This window comes from Ahaetulla prasina, chromosome 17 (assembly GCF_028640845.1).
Source record: "Ahaetulla prasina isolate Xishuangbanna chromosome 17, ASM2864084v1, whole genome shotgun sequence".
In the NCBI taxonomy this organism is placed as follows: domain Eukaryota; kingdom Metazoa; phylum Chordata; class Lepidosauria; order Squamata; family Colubridae; genus Ahaetulla; species Ahaetulla prasina.
In genome coordinates this window covers 12,385,901-12,409,137 of record NC_080555.1, presented here as the reverse complement: position 1 = coordinate 12,409,137, position 23,237 = coordinate 12,385,901, and the positions used below count along the sequence as shown (strand labels likewise).

General features: G+C 49.2%; 1 protein-coding gene across 1 annotated transcript in view; it reads left to right on the top strand.

Annotated features, from left to right (window-relative positions):
* COPA (COPI coat complex subunit alpha) overlaps positions 1–22,797 on the top strand; it is a 68,293-nt gene extending 45,496 nt beyond the window's left edge. The window contains exons 20-33 of the mRNA XM_058159767.1: positions 693–882; positions 1,890–1,985; positions 2,098–2,186; positions 4,626–4,749; positions 4,877–4,966; positions 5,850–5,959; positions 9,066–9,143; positions 10,679–10,747; positions 11,330–11,466; positions 12,571–12,757; positions 15,838–15,948; positions 16,468–16,629; positions 18,950–19,144; positions 22,147–22,797. Coding sequence (XP_058015750.1) covers positions 693–882; positions 1,890–1,985; positions 2,098–2,186; positions 4,626–4,749; positions 4,877–4,966; positions 5,850–5,959; positions 9,066–9,143; positions 10,679–10,747; positions 11,330–11,466; positions 12,571–12,757; positions 15,838–15,948; positions 16,468–16,629; positions 18,950–19,144; positions 22,147–22,206 — 1,698 coding nt within the window. The 3' untranslated portion in view covers positions 22,207–22,797. The remainder of the gene's footprint in view (positions 1–692; positions 883–1,889; positions 1,986–2,097; positions 2,187–4,625; positions 4,750–4,876; positions 4,967–5,849; positions 5,960–9,065; positions 9,144–10,678; positions 10,748–11,329; positions 11,467–12,570; positions 12,758–15,837; positions 15,949–16,467; positions 16,630–18,949; positions 19,145–22,146) is intronic.
* Positions 22,798–23,237: the final 440 nt, after the last annotated feature.

Here is a 23,237-nt window from a genome sequence, read left to right as displayed (position 1 = left end):
AAAGAAAAAAGAAAGGAGGAAAGGAAAGGAGAGAAGGGAAGGAAAGGAAAAGAAAGGAAAGGAAAGGAAAGGAAAGGAAAGGAACAGGGAGAAGGAAAGAACGAAAAGCAGGGAAGGAGGAAGGCCTTCCCCTACTGTCAATTTTGCTTGTCCTAAAACTACAAACTTCTTCACCCTCCCCCCCACCTATTTAATGTCAACCATCTCACTTGGTTTGTGCAGTAAAAAAATCCCGGCTCCTGGGACATTTCTTTTCTCCAAGAGTATAATTTACTAGATCAACACGGTTACAGAAGTAGCGGAAGCCAAATCTGGTATTTTCACGCGCAAATAGCATAGTTAACTTTGCCTTTCCCCCCTTGGCCTTCTCCCCTGCTATTATTTACTGTCCAATCAGCTGCATTCATTTTGCTTGGGAAACTGGACTCTTGGGCTCGCAAGCATTCCCAGCAAACGACTTTCGGCTCCAAGCTGTCATTCTTTGCATTCCTTTGCCCCCTTTGCGGGGACATTCCTACCCATTCCCTCCCACCTTGGCTATTGTCAGGCTTCGAAGCCAGCCGAATTGCAGCCATGACACCCCGGGTCATTTTTCCTTTAATCCTTGGTGGAGGGGCCATGACTTTAGCAAGGAAAGGAGGGCAAAGGCATTCTCTGCGCCCCCTTCTGAGGCTTCCCCCGTGTCCCCTCAGATTGCTCTGGAGGCGGCCAAAGCTCTGGACGACAAGAACTGCTGGGAGAAGCTGGGAGAGGTGGCTCTGCTCCAAGGGAACCACCAGATCGTGGAGATGTGCTACCAGCGCACCAAGAACTTCGACAAGCTCTCCTTCCTCTACCTGATCACGGGCAACCTGGAAAAGCTGCGCAAGATGATGAGGATCGGTGCGTTACGGGGCCGATCCTGACATGCCTTGCGATGCTTTTCCATGCGGGCTGGAAATTGGGAAGGGAGGGGTTGGTTTCATGGGCGGTTATAATGCGAGGTTTTTCAACCTTAGCCATTTGAAGATAAGTGGACTTCAGCTCCCAGAATTCCCCTGCCAGACCCGTGTTTCTTAACTTAGCCATTTGAAGATAAGTGGACTTCAGCTCCCAGAATTCCCCTGCCAGACCCGTGTTTCTTAACCATAGCCATTTGAAGATAGGTGGACATCAACTCCCAGAATTCCCCTGCCAGACCCGTGTTTCTTAACCATAGCCATTTGAAGATAAGTGGACTACAACTCCCAGAATTCCCCTGCCAGACCCGTGTTTCTTAACTTAGCCATTTGAAGATAGGTGGACTTCAACTCCCAGAATTCCCCTGCCAGACCCGTGTTTCTTAACCTTAGCCATTTGAAGATAAGTGGACTTCAACTCCCAGAATTCCCCTGCCAGACCCGTGTTTCTTAATTTAGCCATTTGAAGATAAGTGGACTTCAACTCCCAGAATTCCCCTGCCAGACCCGTGTTTTTTAACCATAGCCATTTGAAGATAAGTGGACTACAACTCCCAGAATTCCCCCTCAGCCAGCATATTTTGAGAGTTGAGAATTCTGGGAGTTGAAGTCCACCCATCTTGAAGTGGCCAAGGTTTAGAAACACCATATAATGCCTGGCCATAATGGGCCGCGCTAGCCACCAACTGGCTGCCCCTTAGGAATCTGACCACCTTAGGAGATGCCATGGCATCCAGGAATTTCTCAGCATTTTGTGAGGGGTGCCAACGATAAAGAGCATCAGGCTGCCCATTGCTGACAAACAGAGACCTGGCCCAGCCTGGCAGAGGGCATGGAGGGCTTGGAGCAGAGCAGGAGGGGGAAGACGGGCAGCCTTGCCCCAAAGGAGCCGAACGCGGCTTTGGCAGGCAGGCAGGCAGGCAGGAGTCCTGACCGTGTTTTTCCTTGCAGCCGAAATCCGGAAGGACATGAGCGGCCACTACCAGAACGCCCTCTACCTGGGCGACGTTGCCGAAAGGGTGAGGATCCTAAAGAACTGTGGCCAAAGTAAGTAAGCCAGCAACCCTGGTTGGCCTCCTCACCCCAAGTGGCTCCTGGGTTCCCCCGTGCCCTCCCACCTAGAGCCTTCCCTCATCTTGCTTGCTGGCTTCCCTCGCAGAGTCGCTGGCCTACCTCACAGCGGCTACCCACGGCCTGGAGGAGGAAGCGGAGAACCTGAAGGAGACTTTTGACCCTGAGAAGGAGGTGGTGAGTGGAGCTGGGGCGCGGAGGGTCAGGGAAGCAGGAAGGGGCTGCTGCTCCTGCCCCAGAAGACCCCAGACAGGTTGCAGCTGAGGAGAAACCGAGTGTTCTGTCTCCCCTCCCACTTCACGGAGAAACACGAGTTTCACGGTCCTTTTATTGACACAGACCTGATTCTTCTGTAGGAAGCACAAGACTTGGCAGCGACCGTGCAGAGGCCTGCCAAGTTTTAAAGAACTTTTATCTCAGACAGAGATAAAATCACTCGTGTCCGTTGCCAAGCTTACAGGAAAGAAAGGCCTTTAACTCCCGAGTGACCGAGCTGCAACACACGCTGGGTAGTTTTGGTCAGTCACGAAGCCCAATGGCAGCTCCACCCGCTTTTATCCCCTGTGGGGTGTGGCTCCGTGACTCAGCACTCTCTGAGCCTGCCACGCCTCTTCCTCTGCTGCGCACGCTTATCTCTTCGTCACTGCCTCGGGTCGATCCAGGATTGATCCTCAGCAGCTGGAGCTTGGGGCGTTGCCAGGGAGGAGGAGGAGGATTCGGGAGAGGGAGGCCTTGTCAGCTCCTCCTCCTCCTGGCCTGCAACTGGAACCTGGAGCAGAGCCAGAGAGGAGGGTCCTGTAGAGGGAGGCCTTGTCGGCTCCTTCCCCTCACTCTCAGAGTCATCCTGCTCCATGTGGACAGGCTCGGGGGCCGGAGCCACAACACTGGGTCGAGGAACACCTGTACCTATTGGAGGGGGGGGTCTGTCGTAACTTCAAAGAGTTGCTAAGTGACCAGCTGTAAGTCGAGGACTGCCGATAGCTGGACGTGGGTGGTGCTATGACAAGATGATCAAGGCAAGGCAAGTCTTTAGAGCAGAGGTCTCCAGCCACTTTAAGCCTGGCGGACTTCAACTCCCAGAATTCCCCAGCCAGCAAAGCTTTGCTGGCTGGGGAATTCTGGGAGTTGAAGTCCGCCAGGCTTAAAGTGGCCAAGGTTGGAGACCCCTGCTTTAGCGAGTCCTTTATTGCAGTGGCCCCCAAAACCTTTTGGGCACCAGGGATCGGTTCCATGGAGAGAGGTTTTCCCATGGATCTGAGGGTGCCTGGTTTCGGGTGCTGCCCGCATCCCACGGATGGGCTTCCCTTTTTTTGCGTGGCCTGGTTGCTGGCATGCCACGGCCCGGTGCCGGTCCATGGACTGGGGGGTGGGGGACCCCTGCTTTATGGATGTTCAACAAACAGCTTTACAATGACCAGTAAGGCCCCACCCCACGCTACCCTGAAGGCAGCCACCCTCAGTCCCCCAAAGAAGAGCCCAAGTATTATCGGGAAAGTCCAGGCACAAGACAAATGACCGTTGTGAGGGCCAAAGCAAGGTTCTGAAGGGAGAGCAAAGCAAAGGGCAAAAGCTGCCCACAAGGCCAGGCAGGGCAAGACAAAGGGGAGCCTTCGAAGCAAGGCCAAAAGGCAGGAGTCGAATCCGGGGGGGCAGGGGGATCGTAATCCAAAACAAGCCATTGTTCCTAGCCAGGACTAACTTCCCACGGCTTCTCCTTCAGACACTCCACTCCAGGTGCTCCTCGGGAGGAGGGGTGGGGCGGCTTCCCTTCCTCCCAAGTAGCCTTGCAGCCCTTCTCTGGGTTTGCCCAAACTCTGCCCTCCTGGCCCTTGGATCAGTGGAATTGGCAGCTGGTCCTCATCGGAGGGGATCGACCTGTCGGCAGCCACTGCCTGTGAGCAGCCGATCCTCCCCTCCCCCCCCCCAGTGTCTGCAGGCAGGCAGCTCTCTGGTCGGCCACCTTCCCCCAATGCCTGAGGGGCCTGGGGCAGCATCGTCCTCAGCCCCTGGCCTCTGCAAACATGCCAAGGGAGACGGGCCATCCCTGCCAGACGATCTGGTTCCAACTCCTCCTCCTACGAAGCGGGCACTGATGGGACCATGGCAGGTGTCCCCTCCAGGCAGGGGTGAAATCTAAAAAATTTCCCTACCGGTTCTGTGGGCGTGGCTTGGTGGTCAGGGCATGGCCAATAATAATAAATAATAATATTAAAGTATACAAAACTTGGGAGCGCACCGGTCTACCTTCTTTAGAAATAGAGGCACTGGTCTACTAATTGCCTTTTTTTGGGAGGCACTGGTCTACCTTCCTTAAAAATAGAGGCACCGGTCTACAGCGCTGATCAGCTGTAGTTTGATCAGCTGTAGGCCCTTTGAAGCCCTGCGGCAGTCATTTAAGGCCGTTTGCAGCTATATCACCACCGAGAGCTTCAGGGACAGAGAAGAGGAACAGCAAGGTGTGGGTGATGGGGGAGTGGGGCAGGGATTTTTGCTACCGGTTCTCTGAACTATCTGCCCCCCCCATCGCTACCGGATCGCGTGATCCGGTCTGAACCGGGAGCATTTCACCCCTGCCTCCAGGAGCTCCGAAGGTTCTCACGTTCCTTCTTCCTTCAGATCCCAGAGATTGACCCCAACGCCCGCTTGCTCCAGCCACCAGCCCCCATCATGCCTTTGGACACCAACTGGCCTCTGCTGACCGTCTCCAAGGGCTTCTTCGAGGGCACCATCGCCAGCAAAGGTCAGCAGATCCAGCCCCCTCTCCCAATCCTTGCGGGCCACCCGCAAATTAAGGTGGGGGGGGGGGGCGTTGTGGCCACTTTTGGCTTCCCAGATGGCTGAGCTGCTCTCTCCCTCCCGCACCGCAGGCAAAGGAGGCGCCTTGGCAGCTGACATTGATATTGACACCGTGGGCACCGAAGGTTGGGGAGAAGATGCCGAGCTGCAGTTGGATGAAGGTGAGGGTGAGGGGGGGGCGAGTCTTCGGAAGGAACCCCCAAATTCCGGGCATCCGGACATGTGCAAAGTGCATTTCTTCTTATGCTGGTGGCTGTTTCTTAATTGCAACCGTGAAACTACTGCTGGCGTTTTCCTCAAGTTTGGAAGGAGTTTGTATGCTGTGGAAAGGAATATCTGTATACATTTTGGATGTTAATATTGCCATGTTTATCTCATGTTTTCTCCCCCCTTTAAAATAATAGCATGATATTTAGCCTACTGGCAAAATGTGTAGGTGACAGTTTTAAATTTACATTAAATGGTCTATGGATTAGACCAGGGGTCTCCAACCTTGGCCACTTTAAGACTTGTGGACTTCAACTCCCAGAGTTCCTCAGCCAGCAAAGCTGGCTGAGGATCTCTGGGAGTTGAAGTCTACAAGTCTTAAAGTGGTCAAGGTTGGAGACCCCTGGATTAGACTATTCCATTAGCAGTAATTTTAAATAAAAGAACATACTAAAAGTAAATAATGTGTCACTAATATTTATTATGTACAATCAGTAACAGTATATCAGTAGCATACATGCTATTCTCATTAATATATACCGGTATATGTATTTTAAAAGTTTTCATGAAGTATTTTCTGTGAGGCATCTTTTAATTGGGATCTTTTGACTGACTAGATGGGCGTTTTCTGAAGTTTGGCCAATTTCGGGTGGGTGGACTTCAACTCCCAGAATTCCCCAGCCAATCTAGTCCTTTTGAACCATATTTTCCACAGGAGAAACAGTCGAGATTCATCCTTTAGTGCAGCGTTGAAAATCTGTTTATTTTAACTGCAGAGACGTAGCCCTTAATTGATTTTTTTTTTTGGTTTTTAATCCCTTTCTTTTTCCCCTTCAGATGGCTTTGTGGATGCTGGAGAAGGCTTTGGCGAGGACAGCTTGGCCAAAGGCCAGGAGGAAGGAGGTGGATGGGATATTGAGGAAGACCTGGATCTTCCTCCAGAATTGGTAAATTAACCCAGTTTGTACAACTGGGGGATCTGCGGGCTGCACTTTCCTAGGGCCACGTGGGATCGTGATCTTAATGCAGGGGTCTCCAACCTTGGGCACTTTAAGACTTGTGGACTTCAACTCCCAGATTCCCTCAGCCAGCAAAGCTGACGGAGGAATTCTGGGAGTTAGAGTCCACAAGTCTTAAAGGGACCAAGGTTGGAGACCCCTGTCTTAGTGGATTTTGTTTTAAATCCTCCTGCCTCTTCAAGGGTTCGGACCACAATCCTCATCTTCCCCAAGAGCCAGGGCAGGGCAGGATACTTGAATGAAAATGTTCTCATTGTGTGTGTTTGTGTGGACATGTGTGTGGGGAGTGTTGTCTGGTGACAAACACACAGGGTATTGGTGTAATAGCAGCTATAGGCATTATTCATTTTAGCTCTGTTCTCATACTGGCTATTTTTCCTTTCTTTTTTTTTTCCTTTTGTTATTTTTCTATTTTATTTAATTGTCATCGCAAGACAAAAAACACAAAAGAAGAGTCAGAAAATTGAGAGGAATAAGGACAGGGGTAAAATGCTCCCGGTTCGGACCGGATCAACGATCCGGTAGCATCCATGCCCACCCAATGCCCGGTTGTCTGCTTCCCCGCTTGCCGCTTCTTTTAAAAAATTCTTTTAAAAGGTAAAAAAACCACAGCTGAGCTGCGCAATCATGGGAGCCTTTTTTTTTTCACTTTTAAAAGCATTTTTTTTACAACCTATTCGGCCGGAGAGGTTGTTAAAAAAAAATGCTTTTAGCAGTAAAAAAAGAGATCACGCTCCATAGCTGATCACACACACACACCTGCGCGCTGTTCTACTTACCCCATGCCTCCTTTTGCCGTGCACTGTGCGTGCACACACACCCCACATGTGTTGCGCACTAAGCATGTGCGCGCAGCACGCATTCACAGCCAGCGAACCGGTAGTAAACCGGTTCAGATTTTATTACTGAATAAGGAGAAGGGTGGGAAGACAAGAATAGGAATAGAATAGAGCTGGAAGAGACCTTGGAGGTCTTCTACTCCACCCCCCCTGCTCAAGCTATACCATTTCAGACAACCCTCCCGGCCAGTGGCGGGTTTCAAAAATTTTTACTACCGGTTCTGTGGGTGTGACTTGGTGGGCATGGCTTGGTGGGTGTGGCAGGGAAAAGATACTGTAAAATCTCCCTTCCCAATCCAAGGAAAGGTTACTATAAAATCCCCATTCCCTCCCGATCAGCTGGGACTCGGGAGGCAGAGAATAGATGAGGGCCAGGACCAGTCAGAATTTTTACTACCGGTTCTCCGAACTACTCAAAATTTCCACTACCGGTTCTCCAGAACTGGTCAGAACCTGCTGAAACCCACCTCTGCTCCCCGCCCCTCCCCCAGGCGCCATTTTCACTGGCAGAGGGCAGCACAAGGCCGTCGCAGCCGTAAACGGAGCCTGGAAGGGCCGCATGTGGTCCTCCCGAGCTCCATTTTCACTGGCAGAGGCCCTGCAAGGCCAGTCCTTTGCTGTTTCCAGGGTGGTCCCACAGGCCAGATCTAAGCACCGCAGGGGCCGGATCCACCCACCAGGCCTTGAGTTTGACATCCCTGGTCTAGACTCTTCTTAAAAACCTCCAGTGAAGGAGCACCCACGATTTCTGGTGGCAAACTGTTCCACTGGTTAATTGTCCTCACTGTTAGGAAGTTTCTCTTCAATTCCAGGTTGCTTCTCTCTTTGGTTAGTTTCCAACCATTGTTTCTTGTCCTGCCTTCTGGTGCTTTGGAGAATAGCTTGACCCCTTCCTCTTTGGGGCAGCACCTCAAATACTGGAAGACTTATATCATGTCCCCCCTAGTCCTTCTTTTCTTCAGACTAGCCAAACCGAAATCCTGCAGCCGTTCTTCATATGTTTTAGCCTCCAGGCCTTTGATCATCTTAGTTGCTCATCTCTGAACCTTTTTCCAAAGTCTCAACCTCTTTTTTGTAGTCTGGTGACCAAATTGGTTGCAGAATTCCAGGTGTGGCCTTATCAGGGTTTTGTAAAGCGATACTAATATTTCACATGATTTTCATTCTCTGCCTCTGTTTATACAACCCAGGATTGCATTAGCAGCAACACTACCGATATCCGACTTAGTTCAGTGCCGTAACTATCAGTCCTCGACTTACAACCACAGTTGAGTCCAACTTTCTGTTGCTAAGTGAGACATTTGTTAAGTGAGCTTTGCCCCATTTTACAACCTTCCTTGGCACAGTTGCTAAGTGAATCACTGCAGTTGTTAAGTTAGTGACAAGGTTGCTAAGTGAATCTGGCCTCCCCCATGATCACATGACCCGGGGACATTGCAACCCGTCATAAACACGAGTCAGTAGCCAAGTGCCCGAATTTTGATCATGTGACCATGGAAAGGCTGCCACGGTCGTTAAGTGTGAAAAACAGCCGCAAGCCGCTTTTTTCAGTGCCTGTTGTGACCCAGGCCCAAGTAGGTGGTAAGAAACTCAGTCCGTGAAAAAACAAACAAACTTTCTTCGAACAGCTGAGAATTACTTCATTCCCAGCGTCGTTCAACTCAAATTAAAGCAAATTCCTCCCAACACAAATTCCTCAGTCCTATTGCAAACCTTGGTCCAATTAGGCAAACTGCCAAAGGCCTTTCTTGGCAAAATTAAAGACACCGATACAAATGCAATAAGACAAAGCTATCAACGTTGTTTTCCTGCAAAGCCCAAATGCCGTTGCTGGTCTTTTAAGCCTTATGGGAGGGGCCAATCATCTCCTGGCCCTAATCCCAAGTCGTCCTCTCTGCTTGAGCTGCTCTTGCAATCTGGCAGCTCTTCTCATGCGTGCAATAGGAACAGGCTCCTCCTGTTCCTCTGCCTCACTACTGTCAGTCTCTGGAGGCTCTGGAGTCCGCACCTCACTCCCCGATGGCCCTGGCCCCACCTCAGCCTCATTGCTGTCCGATTCCGTTGCCAGCTCTGCAAGCTGCTGACAGACCACAACAGTGCCATTGTAACTTCAAATGGTCCCTAAATGAATGTTGTAAGTCAAGGACTCCCTTGTAAGTACCAACAAATTGCTATCTTTTTTTCCCTCCCTGTAGGATGTCCCTGCAGGTCCCACGGGCGAAGTGGAAGAAGGATTCTTTGTACCACCCACCAAAGGCACCAGCCCTGCACAGGTGGGAAAGCTCTTGGCACAGATCCAGGGAGCCCCTCACCCCACCCCACCCCACTCCGAAACGGATTTAGAAGCACAACAGATCCCCCCTGAGAAACCCCAGATGGAGCTGGGGGAAATTGGACCCTGCAAGACGAGATCCTGTCTCAGGCCAAGCCTTGGAAGGTTCCTGCCTTTCTCAGAGCCCCTCGTCTTCCTCCAGATGGATTCGGCAGCTGCTGGCTTGTTTAGGGGTTTTGAAAGGCTTTAGCCAGGCAGAGGAGTCCAAAGTCTTGACCTGGGCTGTTTTCCTTGCCTCTCCCTCCTCAAGAAAGCAGAACTCTTGAAGCAGGCAGCATTATTTCAAAAGGAACTTTTATTGGGAGAGAGGGATAGCAAGAAAAGCAGGGCAGGATCTTAACCGTATTTTTCCGGACTATAAGACGCACCAAGATTTTGAAGAGGAAACCAAGAGGAAAAAAAATAGTTTTTGCCCTCCCCGGCCCCCAGGAGCACTCTGCAGACCTCCCAAACTTTCTGTGCGCCCTGTTTTTGCAAAAAATAGGCCTGTTTTTGGTGAAAATGGGACGTGCGATGCATGGTTTCGGGAGGCCAGAAATGGCTCTATTCGGTGTATAAGACACACCAACATTTCCACCCTCTTTTAGGGGGGAAAAAAGTGCACCTTAAACTCCAAAAAGTATGGTAAATTCCAGTTCAAAACTGTTAGGTTAAAAGTTATAGAAACCCTTCCCTTCTGTCCAGTCCGAGGGGAGCCAATCCACAGGTGCAAAGTTGTGAGAATCTCAAGCTGAGATAAGAAGCCGTTCTCAGGAGCTGAGACAAAATAGGTGATCCCAGGCCTATCCCTTCCCCCTCCCATTCCCAGGAAGGTACATCAAAGCAAGAGAAAGACCAGAGGCAGGAAAAAGTGGTAAACTGGCATGGGGGGGGAGGGGGGGCTCCCCCTAGAATGCCAGCATCCCATTAGGGATCTATGGGGACCTGGCAGTGGGTCCGGAGGGCTCACGGAGCTGCGTTGTTTTCCTGAAGACGTTTCATGACCCAACCAAGTCACATCATCAGTCCTACTAAGTGTGGACTTTGCTCCTTGTTCATGTACTTGTTAATATTGATCTTGTTACCTAGCACGGTAATGAAATGTGTGCAAGAAAACAACTAAGCTCAGAGAGCATCAGGATTGAGGGAAGAAGGAAGGAAGGAAGGAACATCACTGATGATGTTACCTGTTGGGTAATGAAATGTCTTTAAGAACCACACAGTCTCCTCCACCGCCGCCTCCATTTCACAACCCCCCCTTCCTTCTAGCACTGATGATGTTCTCTAGTTGGGTCATGAAAGGCCTGCAAGCAAACCAACAACCTCGGAGAGCACCAAGCACCCCACGGTTCAATCCTGAGCTACAACTATTCCATTAGAATTTTAACTTTCTCTGCCAAGAGTAAATCTTGTTTTTTAAGATTGAGTTATAGAGCTGATTTCGCTGAAAACGGTGGATTTCTAGCCTCTTTTTCTCTCTCTCTCTCTCTCCTTTAGGTCTGGTGCAACAATTCCCAACTGCCCGTGGATCACATCCTGGCCGGCTCTTTTGAGACAGCCATGAGGGTACGTTCTCTAGGGTATTTATCCAGGTTGGGTGAAAATTGGCCGTTCTAGACTTGTGCAGTGTGTTGATATCGTGGGGTATGGATGTTGTCTTCATTGGAAAAAACTTTGAGGCAAAAACTAGATCATTGTGAAACCACTCACGCTCCTTAAAGACGTGTGGACTTTTTTTTTTTAATTTGCATTTATATCCCGCCCTTCTCCGAAGACTCAGGGCGGCTTACACTATGTCAAGCAATAGTTTTCATCCATTTGTATATTATATACAAAGTCAACTTTTATTGCCCCCAACAATCTGGGTCCTCATTTTATCTACCTTATAAAGGATGGAAGGCTGAGTCAACCTTGGGCCTGGTGGGACTTGAACCTGCAGTAATTGCAAGCAGCTGCTGTTAATAACAGACTGCATTAGTCTGTTGAGCCACCAGAGGCCCTTTAGCTGACTGGGGAGTTCTGGGAGTTGAAGTCCAGACGTCTTACAGTTGCCAAGTTGGACAAACACTGCTCTCTGGAGGCCGGGAGGACTCTTAGCAAGGCAGCCTTGAGCTGGACCGGTGATATTCCCGTCTCTTTTCTCCACAGCTCCTCCATGACCAGGTGGGAGTGGTCACATTCGCACCCTACAAGCAGCTCTTCCTGCAGACTTACGCCCGGGGCCGGACCACCTACCAGGCTTTGCCCAGCCTGCCCTCCATGTATGGATATCCTCATCGCAACTGGTAGGTGGTGGGCTGAGCGTCCAGCTCTCCTGGTGTTCTTTTGGGTGCCAGCTGGGTAGTTGCAGGGCCTGCGCTCTGCATCAGAAGGAAAATGGGTGTGTGTCCTGGACTGAAGATCCCACCGGCCTTTTGGCTTTATTTTATTTTCCAGGTAGTCCTGGACTTATAGCAATTCATTTAGTGACCGTTTAAAGCACGGGTCTCCAACCTTGGCAACTTTAAGACTTGTGGACTTCAACTCCAATTCTGGAAGTTGACGTCCACAAAGTTGCCAAGTTTGGAGACCCCTGCTTTAAAGTTAAGGTAAAGGTAAAGGTTCCCCTTGTACATATATGCTAGTCATTCTAGGGGGGCGGTGCTCATCTCCGTTTCAAAGCCGAAGAGCCAGCGCTGTCCGAAGACGTCTCCGTGGTCATGTGGCCGGCATGACTCAACGCCAAAGGCGCACGGAACGCTGTTACCTTCCCACCAAAGGTGGTCCCTATTTTTTCTACTTGCATTTTTATGTGCTTTTGAAACTGCTAGGTTGGCAGAAGCTGGGACAAGTAACGGGAGCTCACCCCATTACACGGCAGCACTAGGGATTCGAACTGCCGAGCTGCCGATCGACAAGCTCAACGTCCTAGCCCCTGAGCCACCGCTTTAAAGTTACAGTGGCACTAAAACAAGTGCCTTATAACTGTTTTCACACTTACGACTGATGCAGCATCCCGACGGTTATGCTCAGATGCCTGGCAACTGACTCATAGTTACGACAGTTGCACTGCTCCAGGGTGCGACCTTCTCACAAGCAAAGTAGCTTAGCAACTGTGTCGTTAACTTAATATCTGCTATGATTCATTTAACAACCATGGCGAAGAGAGGTTGAAAAAGAGAGGTTGAAAAACGCGCGATCCACTTAACAAATGTCTCATTTAGCAGCGGAAATTTGGGGGTTCAGTTGCGGTCGTAAGTCGAGGACTCACTGAGTATCCGTCTTTTGTTTGTGAGGAACCTGTTCTTGGCAGGATTTTAGGATCGAGATCGTTCCAAACCCTTTCTGAGCCTCCCGGCTTCCGTGCGGGGCCAGCACTCACCTTCCTCTGCGCGATGTCCCCCCTCCAGGAAAGACGCCGGCGTGAAAAACGCCGTCCCAGCTGTGGGCCTGAAGCTGAACGACCTGATCCAGCGCCTGCAGCTCTGCTACCAGCTCACCACAGCCGGCAAGTTTGAGGAGGCCGTGGAGAAATTCCGTTCCGTCCTGCTCAGCGTCCCGCTGGTCGTGGTGGACAACAAGCAGGAGATTGCCGAGGTGTGCTTTTCTCCCTTTTGCCAGTCGGGCAGTACTTTTGAAATACCTATTAATATTTAATAAATGTAAGCCAGCCGTGTGCTGCAGCTGCTAAAATGGCCAACACAGTTCTGGGCTGTATAAACAGAGGGATAGAATCAAGATCACATGAAGTGTTAATACCACTTCATAATGCCTTGGTAAGGCCACACTTGGAATATTGCATCCAGTTTTGGTCGCCGCGATGTAAAAAAGATGTTGAGACTTAGAAAGAGTGCAGAGAAGAGCAACCAGGATGATTAGAATAGAATAAAAAATTTTATTGGCCAAGTGTGATTGGACACACAAGCCATTTGTCTTGGTGCATATGCTCTCATTGTACACAAAATATATCTTCATGAAAGTGCAACACTTACAACACTTAATGATAGTTATAGGGTGCAAATTTAACACTTAATGATACAATGATAGTCATAGGCTACGATTAAGCAATCAGGAAACAATCAATTACAGTATAAATCGTAAGGGTACAAGCAACAAAGTTATAGTCATAAGTGGAAGGATTAGGGGACTGGAGGCTAAAACATACGATGAATGGTTGCAGGAATTGGGTATGTCTTCTTTAATGAAAAGAAGGAATAGGGAAGACATGATAGCAGACTTCCAATATCTCAGGGGTTGTCACAAAGAAGAGGGAGTCAAGCTATTCTCCAGAGGACAGGATAAAAAACAACAGGTGGAAACCAATCAAGGAGAGAAACAACTTGGAACTAAGGAGAAATTTCCTGACTGTTACCATAATCAATCAATGGAACAACTTGCCCCCAGAAGTTGTGTGTGCTCCAATTGTGGAGGCTTTTGAGAACCACTGAAATAGTATAGGGTTTCCTACTTGTGCAGGGGGTTGGTCTAGAAGACCTCTAAGATCCTTTCCAACTCCGTTATTCTCTTCTATAAAATGGGGAAGGATGTCTAGCAAGGAGGCAAAACCAGGCCTGGCCAGTCTGGAGGCCTTTGAGATGTGCTGTCTTTCAAGCTTGCCTTTCAGCAAGGTCATCCAACGGGTGTTTTGCAGTGCCAACCAGGTGCCATGGACGTTTGTCACTCAGCCACAACCACCACAAAGCCACGACCTCCATCGGCCTCTGCCAAAGCATCTGTGGCCCAACTAGGAATGGAATTATTATTATTATTATTTATTGGATTTTTATACCGCCCTTCTCCCGAAGGACTCGGGGCGGTTCACAGCCAAGATAAAACAGCAATAATATACAAATAAAACAATAGTTAAAAAACTTATTAGACATAAGGCCAGATTAAAACATTTAAAACCATAAAAACCCCATAAAATTTATATCAAATATTAAAAGCTATTTAAAATTCCTATGCCAGTCCTGCGCGAATAAACAGATAAGTCTTCAGCTCGTGGCGGAAGGTCCGAAGGTCCGGCAATTGACGAAGTCCAGGGGGAAGTTCCTTCCAGAGGGTGGGCGCCCCCACAGAGAAGGCCCTTCCCCTGGGGGCCGCCAGCCGACATTGCTTGGCGGACGGCACCCTGAGAAGTCCCTCTCTGTGCGAGCGTACAGGTCGGTGGGAGGCATTCGATAGCAGTAGGCGGTCACGTAAGTACCGTCTTACGGGACCGTAAATTCCCATCTCCAATTAGCTGTTCTCGTTGGAGCAGAGCCTTCGTGGTCTGGAATTGGTGGGTCTATCTTTGATGCGCTTGTCATGGTCCGATCGGAGTCTGCTCTGCTATGGGAGGTGGGACCTGGGACCTGGGACCTGTCAGGATCAGTCCACCCCCAGAGACTGATGGGCCCCTGAGGGTCCTCCTGAGACCGCAATTGCTGACTGGAATAGTAGGCAAATATAAGCTGAAGCAAACTTGTCTATTGGATCCATTAAAATGGTTGCAACAATTACAGAATCCACAGGTCCATGGAAGGGACCTTGGAGGTCTTCTAGTCCAGGGGTCTCCAACCTTGGTCCCTTTAAGACTTGTGGACTTCAACTCCCAGAGTTCCTCAGCCAGCTTTGCTGGCTGAGGGACTCTGGGAGTTGAAGTCCACAAGTCATAAAGGGACCAAGGTTGGAGACCCCTGTTCTACTCAAGCAGGAGATCCTACACCATTCCAGACACGTGGCTGTCTAATCTCTTCTTAACAACCTCCAGTGAAGCAGCACCAACAACCTCTGGAGGTCAGTGGTTAATTGTCCTCATTGTCAGGACCAGGGGTGAAATGTAAAATTTGTTACTACCGGTTCTGTGGGTGTGGCTTCGTAGCGGTGGGGTGGTCATGTGACTGGGTGGTCGTGGCCAACTTTTTTTTTTTACTTTTACTTTTTTTTATTTTATTTGAATTTATATCCCGCCCTTCTCCGAAGACTCAGGGCGGCTTACACTTTGTTAGCAATAGTCTTCATTCTATTTGTATATTTATATACAAAGTCAACTTATTGCCCCCATTTTACCTACCTTATAAAGGATGGAAGGCTGAGTCAACCTTGGGCCTGGTGGGACTTGAACCTGCAGTAATTGCAAGCAGCTGCTGTTAATAACAGACAGACTGAGTCTGCTGAGCCACCAGAGGCCCTTCGGCCGAAGGGATTGTAAAAAAATGCTTTTAAAAGGCTCCTCTGGCGATCCCAGTTGAGCTGCGTGATCATCAGAGCCTTTTTTTTTACTTTTAAAAGCATTTTTTCGGCTGAAGAAAAAAATGCTTTTAAAAGTAAAAAAAAAACCCTCTGATGATCACGTGGCTCAACTGGGCATGGCGGGGAGGGGCAGGGATTTTTGCTATCAATTCTCCGAACCACCCACCACCATCGCTACCGGCTCGGGTGATTCTGTCTGAACCGGGAGCATTTCACCTCTGGTCAGGACAATTTCTCCTTAGTTCCAGGTTGCAGCTCTCTCTGATTAGCTTCCACCCATTTCTTCTTCTTGTGGCTGTGAAATCCCCTCCCCAAGACAGAGGGCTCCTCTACCTGCTGATATCTCATTTCCCCCTCCCCTCCTCCCCCCTCCCCAAGGCTTGTGACAGATTTGCAGATTTTCATTCGTTGTGACTCAAGGTTGAGACTCTCTTGCCTTGCAGGCCCAGCAGCTGATCGCCATCTGCCGGGAGTACATCGTGGGGCTATCCATGGAGCTGGAGAGAAAGAAGCTGCCCAAGGATACCCTGGAGGAACAGAAGCGCATTTGTGAGGTGGGTGCAGGGCACGGGTATCCAACCGTGGCAACTTGAAGAACTGTGGACTTCAATTCCCAGAATTTCCCAGCCAGCAGAGTTAAAATTAAAAATTCCCAAGGTTGAAAAACACTGATCCAGAAGAGCAGGCAGAGGTGAAGGTAGAGTTACGCAAGTCATCAGCCTAGAATTGTTGCATTCCCACCAAACAATCTAAACCCAACCCTCTTGAATTCTGTTGAGCGTTGAACCTTAGTTGACTAGATCCTCATGTAGAAGCTCAGGGAATAAATCTTCTCAACCGCAACTTCACGGATGATACTGATCCTTTGCGCGTGACAGTCGGTCGGCTGACCAATGTGGGATTCCCAAGGTGGGAGGGGTCAGGTCTCCAGCTGCTTTGGGGGATTCTGGGGCTGTTGAGACTCCTCTTCCTGGCCAAAACCATGGCGGAGCAGACCCTGCGTTGATCCTGGAGCCTCTGCGTCCCCTTTCCTGCAATCCCTCCCATTTCTGAACGCACGCTGTCCCCTGCAGATGGCCGCCTACTTCACCCACGCCAACCTGCAGCCTGTCCACATGATCCTGGTCCTCCGAACGGCCCTCAACCTCTTCTTCAAGCTCAAGAACTTCAAGACGGCCGCCACCTTCGCTCGCCGTCTCTTGGAGCTCGGCCCCAAGCCCGAAGTGGCCCAGCAGGTGGGTGCCCCGAGGGAAGGGAAGGGGGGATCAGGGAGAGGCCGGCGGGGATCTCCAGAGGGAAGCGGGAAGCCTCTCGGGTGTCAGGGTTCAGACTGACGCCCTAATGAAAGCAGGAGCCTCAAGCCAGTTTTCAAGAAAAATCCAGTTGTTTATTAGGAGCGCCATATCCGCACGGATCTAGTGAAGGCAGCTCTGACCCCACTCAGTTCGCGCCTTGCCTCTGACCCTGTTTCCCCCTCCCCCCCAAGGTGCGTCATCAGTCACATTCCCCAGCGAAGCAATTTCGCGGGGTCGTAGAAGTCACTCCCTCCGGGCCGTTGTGGGTCTCCGTGGAGATGGCCTTGACTTTGGCCGGTTAGGATGTATTTTGTTTTGACTGAGGTGCATATTCCTCGATGCAGTTGCGAAGCTCCATCCCCCTGCCCATCCCCCTGCCTATGGCAACTCGGAAGCAGGTTAAGGAAGATTTGCGAGTTGTCATGGGGGGGGGTCTTTTCTTTCAACTCATGGAAGGTACTTGAGTGGGAGGCCTGGAAGGGGAGAGCGTATGTGGGAAGGGAGAATCTCATGTTATTCAGTGGAGGGATTCCCCAGCTACCCCCCCCCCCGGATCGTGTTCTGGTGGATGAAAGCCAGCTTTTCTCTGAAGGATAAGTAAACGAAGGCCTTTTTGTTTTATTGGGTGTTTTGTATGCCTCCCAGACTCATTTTCTGTGTGAGAGGCTTGGTCTGAATTAGGCAAACAGGCAGCTGTAGATGGAGATATAAGAAAATAGAAACAAACAGGCATAATAGAAAATATTTGTAGCCCGGGTTTTAGATTTTGGCAGTGGTTTGCTGGCCAAGCTTGCTTCACTTTAGTTTCTGATAAGGATATCTAGCCTGGTAAGGAATTGTTTAGAAACTACCATATTTTTCGGAGTATAAGACACATCCCTAAAAGAGGGTGAAAATTTGGGTGTGTCTTATATGCCGAATGTAGCCCCGCCCACTCGCAAGCCCCCACACATTTGGAGCTTTTGGAGGCCTCCCAAACGGAGAACCTCTCAAGCATAATTTTTTTTTTCTTATTTTCCTCCCCCAAAAATAAGGTGCGTCTTATACTCCGAAAAATACGGTACATTGCCCCAAACAGACATAGATGATACGAATAGATAGATAGATAGATAGATAGATAGATAGATAGTAGGTAGGTAGGTAGGTAGGTAGGTAGGTAGGTAGGTAGGTAGGTAGGTAGGTAGATAGATAGATAGATAGATAGATAGATAGATAGATAGATAGATAGATAGATAGATAGATAGATAGATAGATAGATAGATAGATAGGGGATAGGTTGATGGATGGATGATGGAAGGTAGATAGACCGACAGAGACTGACTGACTGACTGACAGACAGACAGACAGATAGACATAAGGGAGGGAAAGAAAGGCAAGAAAAGGAAGGAAGAGAGAGAGAGAGAGAGAGAAAGAAAAGAAAGAAAGATTATTTTCAAAAAGGGCTCTTCCAGGAAAGTGTAGCCCGTTTCCAGTGTTTCAGGTACCCTTATCTGTCACCCCATCACAAAGGGAGAGTCCTGTCAATCCTGTGCAGCACCCCTTGCTGGTGGTAGCCCCTATCGTGTCCCACTCCCACTCTGACAGACGAGTCAAGGAAGACCGTAACAAACTTGGCAACGAAGCCTCTGCAGCTTGCCAAGTTCCTTCGAAGTTTATCAGGGCAGGCAGGAGTCCAAGTTGTGACTTCAGCAATAGGGTCCGATATCAGCAAACTAGATAAGACTTTGCTTGATTCAAGGTTGGAATGCCAAAAGCAGGTCCTTTATATAGGCTGTGGGGTGTGGCTCCATGACTCAGCATTTATCCAGGCCTGCCTCACCCCTCCTTCTGCTGGCGTCGCCTCTCAGATCTCCGGAAGCGAGGGCCCTCCCACTCTGAATTGTCTTCAGCTGGATCTGCTGCCAGCGTCTGGGAAAGGGAGGGGTCAGAGGGAGTAGGGCTGAGTAATTCCAGCACCTGGCCGGCTTCCTGCTCTGAAGGCTGAGCCAAAAGAACTCATGCTGTATGAGTGAGGTTTATCACGCTTGTCCTTTCACTCCTGGAATCCTCTCCGGGCATGGGGCCAGGGCCGGGGGCTGGAGTCTGATAAAAGGCCCGGTTGGAGATGGGAGGGGCCCGGCTGAGGAGAGAAGGGAGGACGAGTCACAACAGCTCACTGGGTAGCGAATGGGGGTGGGTAGTGGAGGGGTGGAGAGCAGCCGCCGTTTCAGGGACCCCTTTTCACCTCCCGCCCTCTGGCTGTTCCTCCTGCCACCTCCAGACCCGCAAGATCCTGTCGGCCTGCGAGAAGAACCCCAGCGACGCTCACCAGCTCAACTACGACATGCACAATCCTTTCGACATCTGTGCTGCCTCCTTCCGGCCCATCTACCGGGGCAAACCGGTGGAGAAGTGCCCACTCAGCGGGGCCTGCTATTCGCCCGAGTTCCGCGGCCAGATCTGCAGTGTCACAACTGTAAGTTGTTTGCTTTTTCTATTGTCTCTTTGAACACATCCCTCAGGGCGAGGCTTCTCAGCCTTGGTGACTTTCAGGCCCCTGGACTTCAACTCCCAGAATTCCCCACCCAGCATGATTTATGATCACAGAACTCCTCAATCAGCATCATTTATGTATCTCTGTAAGCTGTCCGGAATCATGAACTTGGATGGCTGTTCTGATCCAGATCCTAAATATGACAAACCCTCTGAAGTGAACTCAAAGATTCCTTTATTAGGAGCCCCAGCAGCCCCGGCAAAAAGTTTCTCTGTCCGACAGGGAGAGGAATAGTTGTCTGCCACACCTATTCATTTCCGCCTCCAGCCTTTTATCCCCAGAGCTAGGGTGGGGCTTCGCTAGCAGTGGTGGCTCTTCTGTCCTGAGGACCAGCCCATAGATTTCCACTGCTCTCCTCTCCTCTGTGCATCCACGCATCAGGGACTGCACCCAACTGTTCATCCTCTTCCTCATCAGCCACCTCCAGACCTGAGGGCTGTTAACTCTATCTGAGGCAGGGGTGAAATGCTCCCGGATCGGAGGGGATCACGCGATCCGATAGCGATGGCGGCTGCTGGTTCGGAGGACCGGTAGCAAAAATCTCTGGCCCCGCCCCCCCTGCCTCTGCTGAGCTGCACCATCTGCAGAGGTGTTTTTTTTTTACTTTTAAAAGCCGGTTTTGCTTCAGCTGAAACAGGCCTTTAAAAGTAAAAAACAGCAGAACCTTACTTATACTCTTACTTGTAGAAAACATGTTTTCTACAAATAAGAGTAGAGATTCTAAGGCACTTACCTGATTACTGAGGAACGCATGGCCACAGCCAGAAAGCAGTTTCAGTTTCAGCCAGACAGCATCAATCGCTCAGCTAATCTATTTCCTCGGTGATCAACTGGCTGGCTTTGCTGGCTGAGGAACTCTGGAATTTGAAGTCCACAATAAAATAAAATAAAATAAAATAAAATAAAATAAAATAAAATAAAATAAAATAATAAAAAAATAAAATAAAATAAAATAAATAATAAAATAAAATAAAATATTTGTGCAGCTTTCTGAGATTTGGTGTGTTTCTGTAGCGTTTCACTCTAACTACACAAACACACAAAATCTCAGAAAGCTGTATTGTGTGTGTGTGTTAGTTGTGTGTGTGTAAAGTGTGAAAGTTGGTTTTTGAGCTTTTTGTGGCTGTGTGAAGTGTGAAGTGCAGCTGCTTTTACATTGTGTGTGAGTCAGTTGTGTTGTGTGTGTGTGTAAAGTGTGAAAGTTGGTTTTTGGTACCTCTTATTGTTTTTTTATACTTTGTTTATTATTTTTATTATTTATTATTTATTGTTATTGGCCACGCCCACCAATCCATCTGACTACCAAGCCACGCCCACCAATTAAGCCACGCCCACAGAACCGATAGGGAAAATTTTTAGATTTCACCCCTGATCTGAGGGCTGATGGACGGCCGAGGCTCCACCTCTTGTCTCTCTCTCTGCCAGCTCCATTCCCTCTTCCCGCTCAGAGTTCTAAGGTTGCCTTGATACTTTCCCTGACTCCGCCTTCTCCTCCTCTCTGATTTGGCTGCTGGAAGGGCTGGCAGCCAACAGGTCACAACAACAGACATATAAATTTTCTTAAATAAATAAAGTCCCAGAATTGGGCCTCTGGTGGCTCAGACTGCTAAGACAGTCTGTTATTAGCAGCAGCTGCTTGCAATTACTGTAGGTTCAAGTCCCACCAGGCCCAAGGTTGACTCAGCCTTCCATCCTTTATAAGGTAGGTAAAATGAGGACCCAGATTGTTGGGGGGGCAATAAGTTGACTCTGTACATAATATACAAATGGATAAAAACTATTGCTTGGCATAGTGTAAGCCACCCTGAGTCTTCGGAGAAGGGCGGGGTATAAATGCAAATAAATAAATAAATAAATAAATTCCCCAGCCACCATGCTCAGGACGTCTGTATGTCTCAAAGTCGCCACGGTTGAGAACCAGCCAGCCAGCCCTGCCTTAAAGATGGGAAGCTCTGCATTTAAAGCATCTTCTGTTCTTACTACCAGCTTGCAAGTCATCCATTGTGGCCTATATTACAAATCACAAGGGAAAGTATTGAAACACCTTCCACTGGATGGTCTAAATGGCCTCTGAGTAATTTTATCATCTCTTCTCGTGACTTGAACATGCAGGCAAAATCTGATCTTTTGAAAAAATTGCCAGCTTCCCTTCCTGTAATAATCTTTGGAGGCTAAAACATACGATGAATGGTTGCAGGAACTGGGCCTGGCTAGGCTAGTGAAGAGAAGGACCAGGGGAGACAGGAGAGCATCTTCCAATATTTGAGGGGCTGCAACAGAGAGGAGGAAGGGGGTCAAGCTATTTTCCAAAGCACCCAAAGGCCAGACAAGGAACAATGGATGATAGAAACTGATCAAGGAGAGATTCAATCTGGAAATAAGGAGAAATTTTCAGACAGTGAGAACAATCAACCCATGGAACAGAAGTTGCCTTTGGAAGTTGTGGGAGCTTCATCCCTGGAAGCTTTCAAGAAGAAATTGGACTGCCCATTTATCAGAAATGGTGTAGGGTCTCCTGCTTGGGCAAAGGGTTGGAGGTTAGATGACTTCCAAGGTCCCTTCCAACTCTGTGATTCTAATATTCTTCCACTGTTTGAGCCCTTCTGTCTATCCACCTAGGGTAGAGTTTAGCAGGTGGGGACTCTCAACTATTTTGAGTATCACCAGAGATTTAACTTCAGAGACACACAATTGTGTTAATCCACAATTGGCAGTCCTCCCCATCGCACCAACGCATGATGTAAGCTGGTGGGTCAACTACATCAATAGCATCCATATTGTAGGGAGGTTACCCCTAACAAGATTTACCCTCAACGTTACATGCCTTCGGGGTTCAGAGAAGATAAGAAGGTTGCAAAATCTGTAAAGGGAGAATTTTTTAAAAAAAGTTGGGGGACCACTAATGATGCCTCCTTTGGTTGCAGGTGACGGAAATTGGCAAAGATGTCATCGGCTTGAGAATTAGCCCCCTGCAGTTCCGCTGAGGTTGGCTCGGTCTTGCAGCCCACCCTCGTTTCCATCTTGGACAGTTGTCCAGTGTCCCCTCCTCCGAGTGTTTGCTTTTAACTATCATCTCCTGTAGCATTTCAGACGGGACCCCGTACCTTCTGGGAGCTCAAGTTATTGAGCCTGTTCCACCATTTTCCAGTTATCGCATCTTCTCAATCTTGACAATTTTGAAGATGTGCGGACTTCGACTTCCAGAGTTCAGAATAGAAGTTGAAGCCCTCACATCTTCAAGTTGAGAAACACTGATTTAGGCACCTGTTGGGCTTAAAGCTGGAAGAAACTCCCCAGGAATGGTCTAGGACCAAGGTCTCCAACCTTGGCAACTTTAAGACTTGTGGTCTTCAACTCCCAGAGTTCTCTGGGAGTTCTTCAACTCCCAGATTCTGGGAGTTGAAGTCCACAAGTCTTAAAGTTGCCCTGGTTGGAGACCCCTGGTCTAGAAAGACACAGAAAATTTGGGGGTGCCTTGTTTCATACGCTGAACGGACCCCAAACCCCACTCCTCCTCCTTCCATCTTTTGTTATTTTTCTGTCTCCCACACCCATCCCTGCTTCTTTTTACGTTCTCAGACTCAATAAAGACAAACTAGTTAAGGAAACAAAGTCTGTATTTGTTTGCTTCAGAGTGGTTCCATCAGCTGCACAGATTCGGACAAAATTGGAAGAAAAGACTCAAGTTTTTCCTAATTGATCCACCACCACCCCCTTCTTCCCCCCCCCCACAGCCATGAGGTAACGTGGATCGTTCCTTCAGGGTATGGCCGCAGAATTCCTCCAGAAGCCCAGGATGGGGAGGATTTTCCTGCAGTTCTTCTCCACCTCAACAACCAGGTGGGATAGCGTAGCCCGAAGAGAAAGAAGTCTCCATGTCACTAGTCCATGATGGGAGAGTGGAGATTTTTAGTGGAGGAATGGGTCTAAATCCAACACGGTCACCATGTTGGTGTTCTCCTTGTGGAGGTGGACCACATCAAAAGAAGCAGGCTTGATGGCGTTTGTGGTCTCA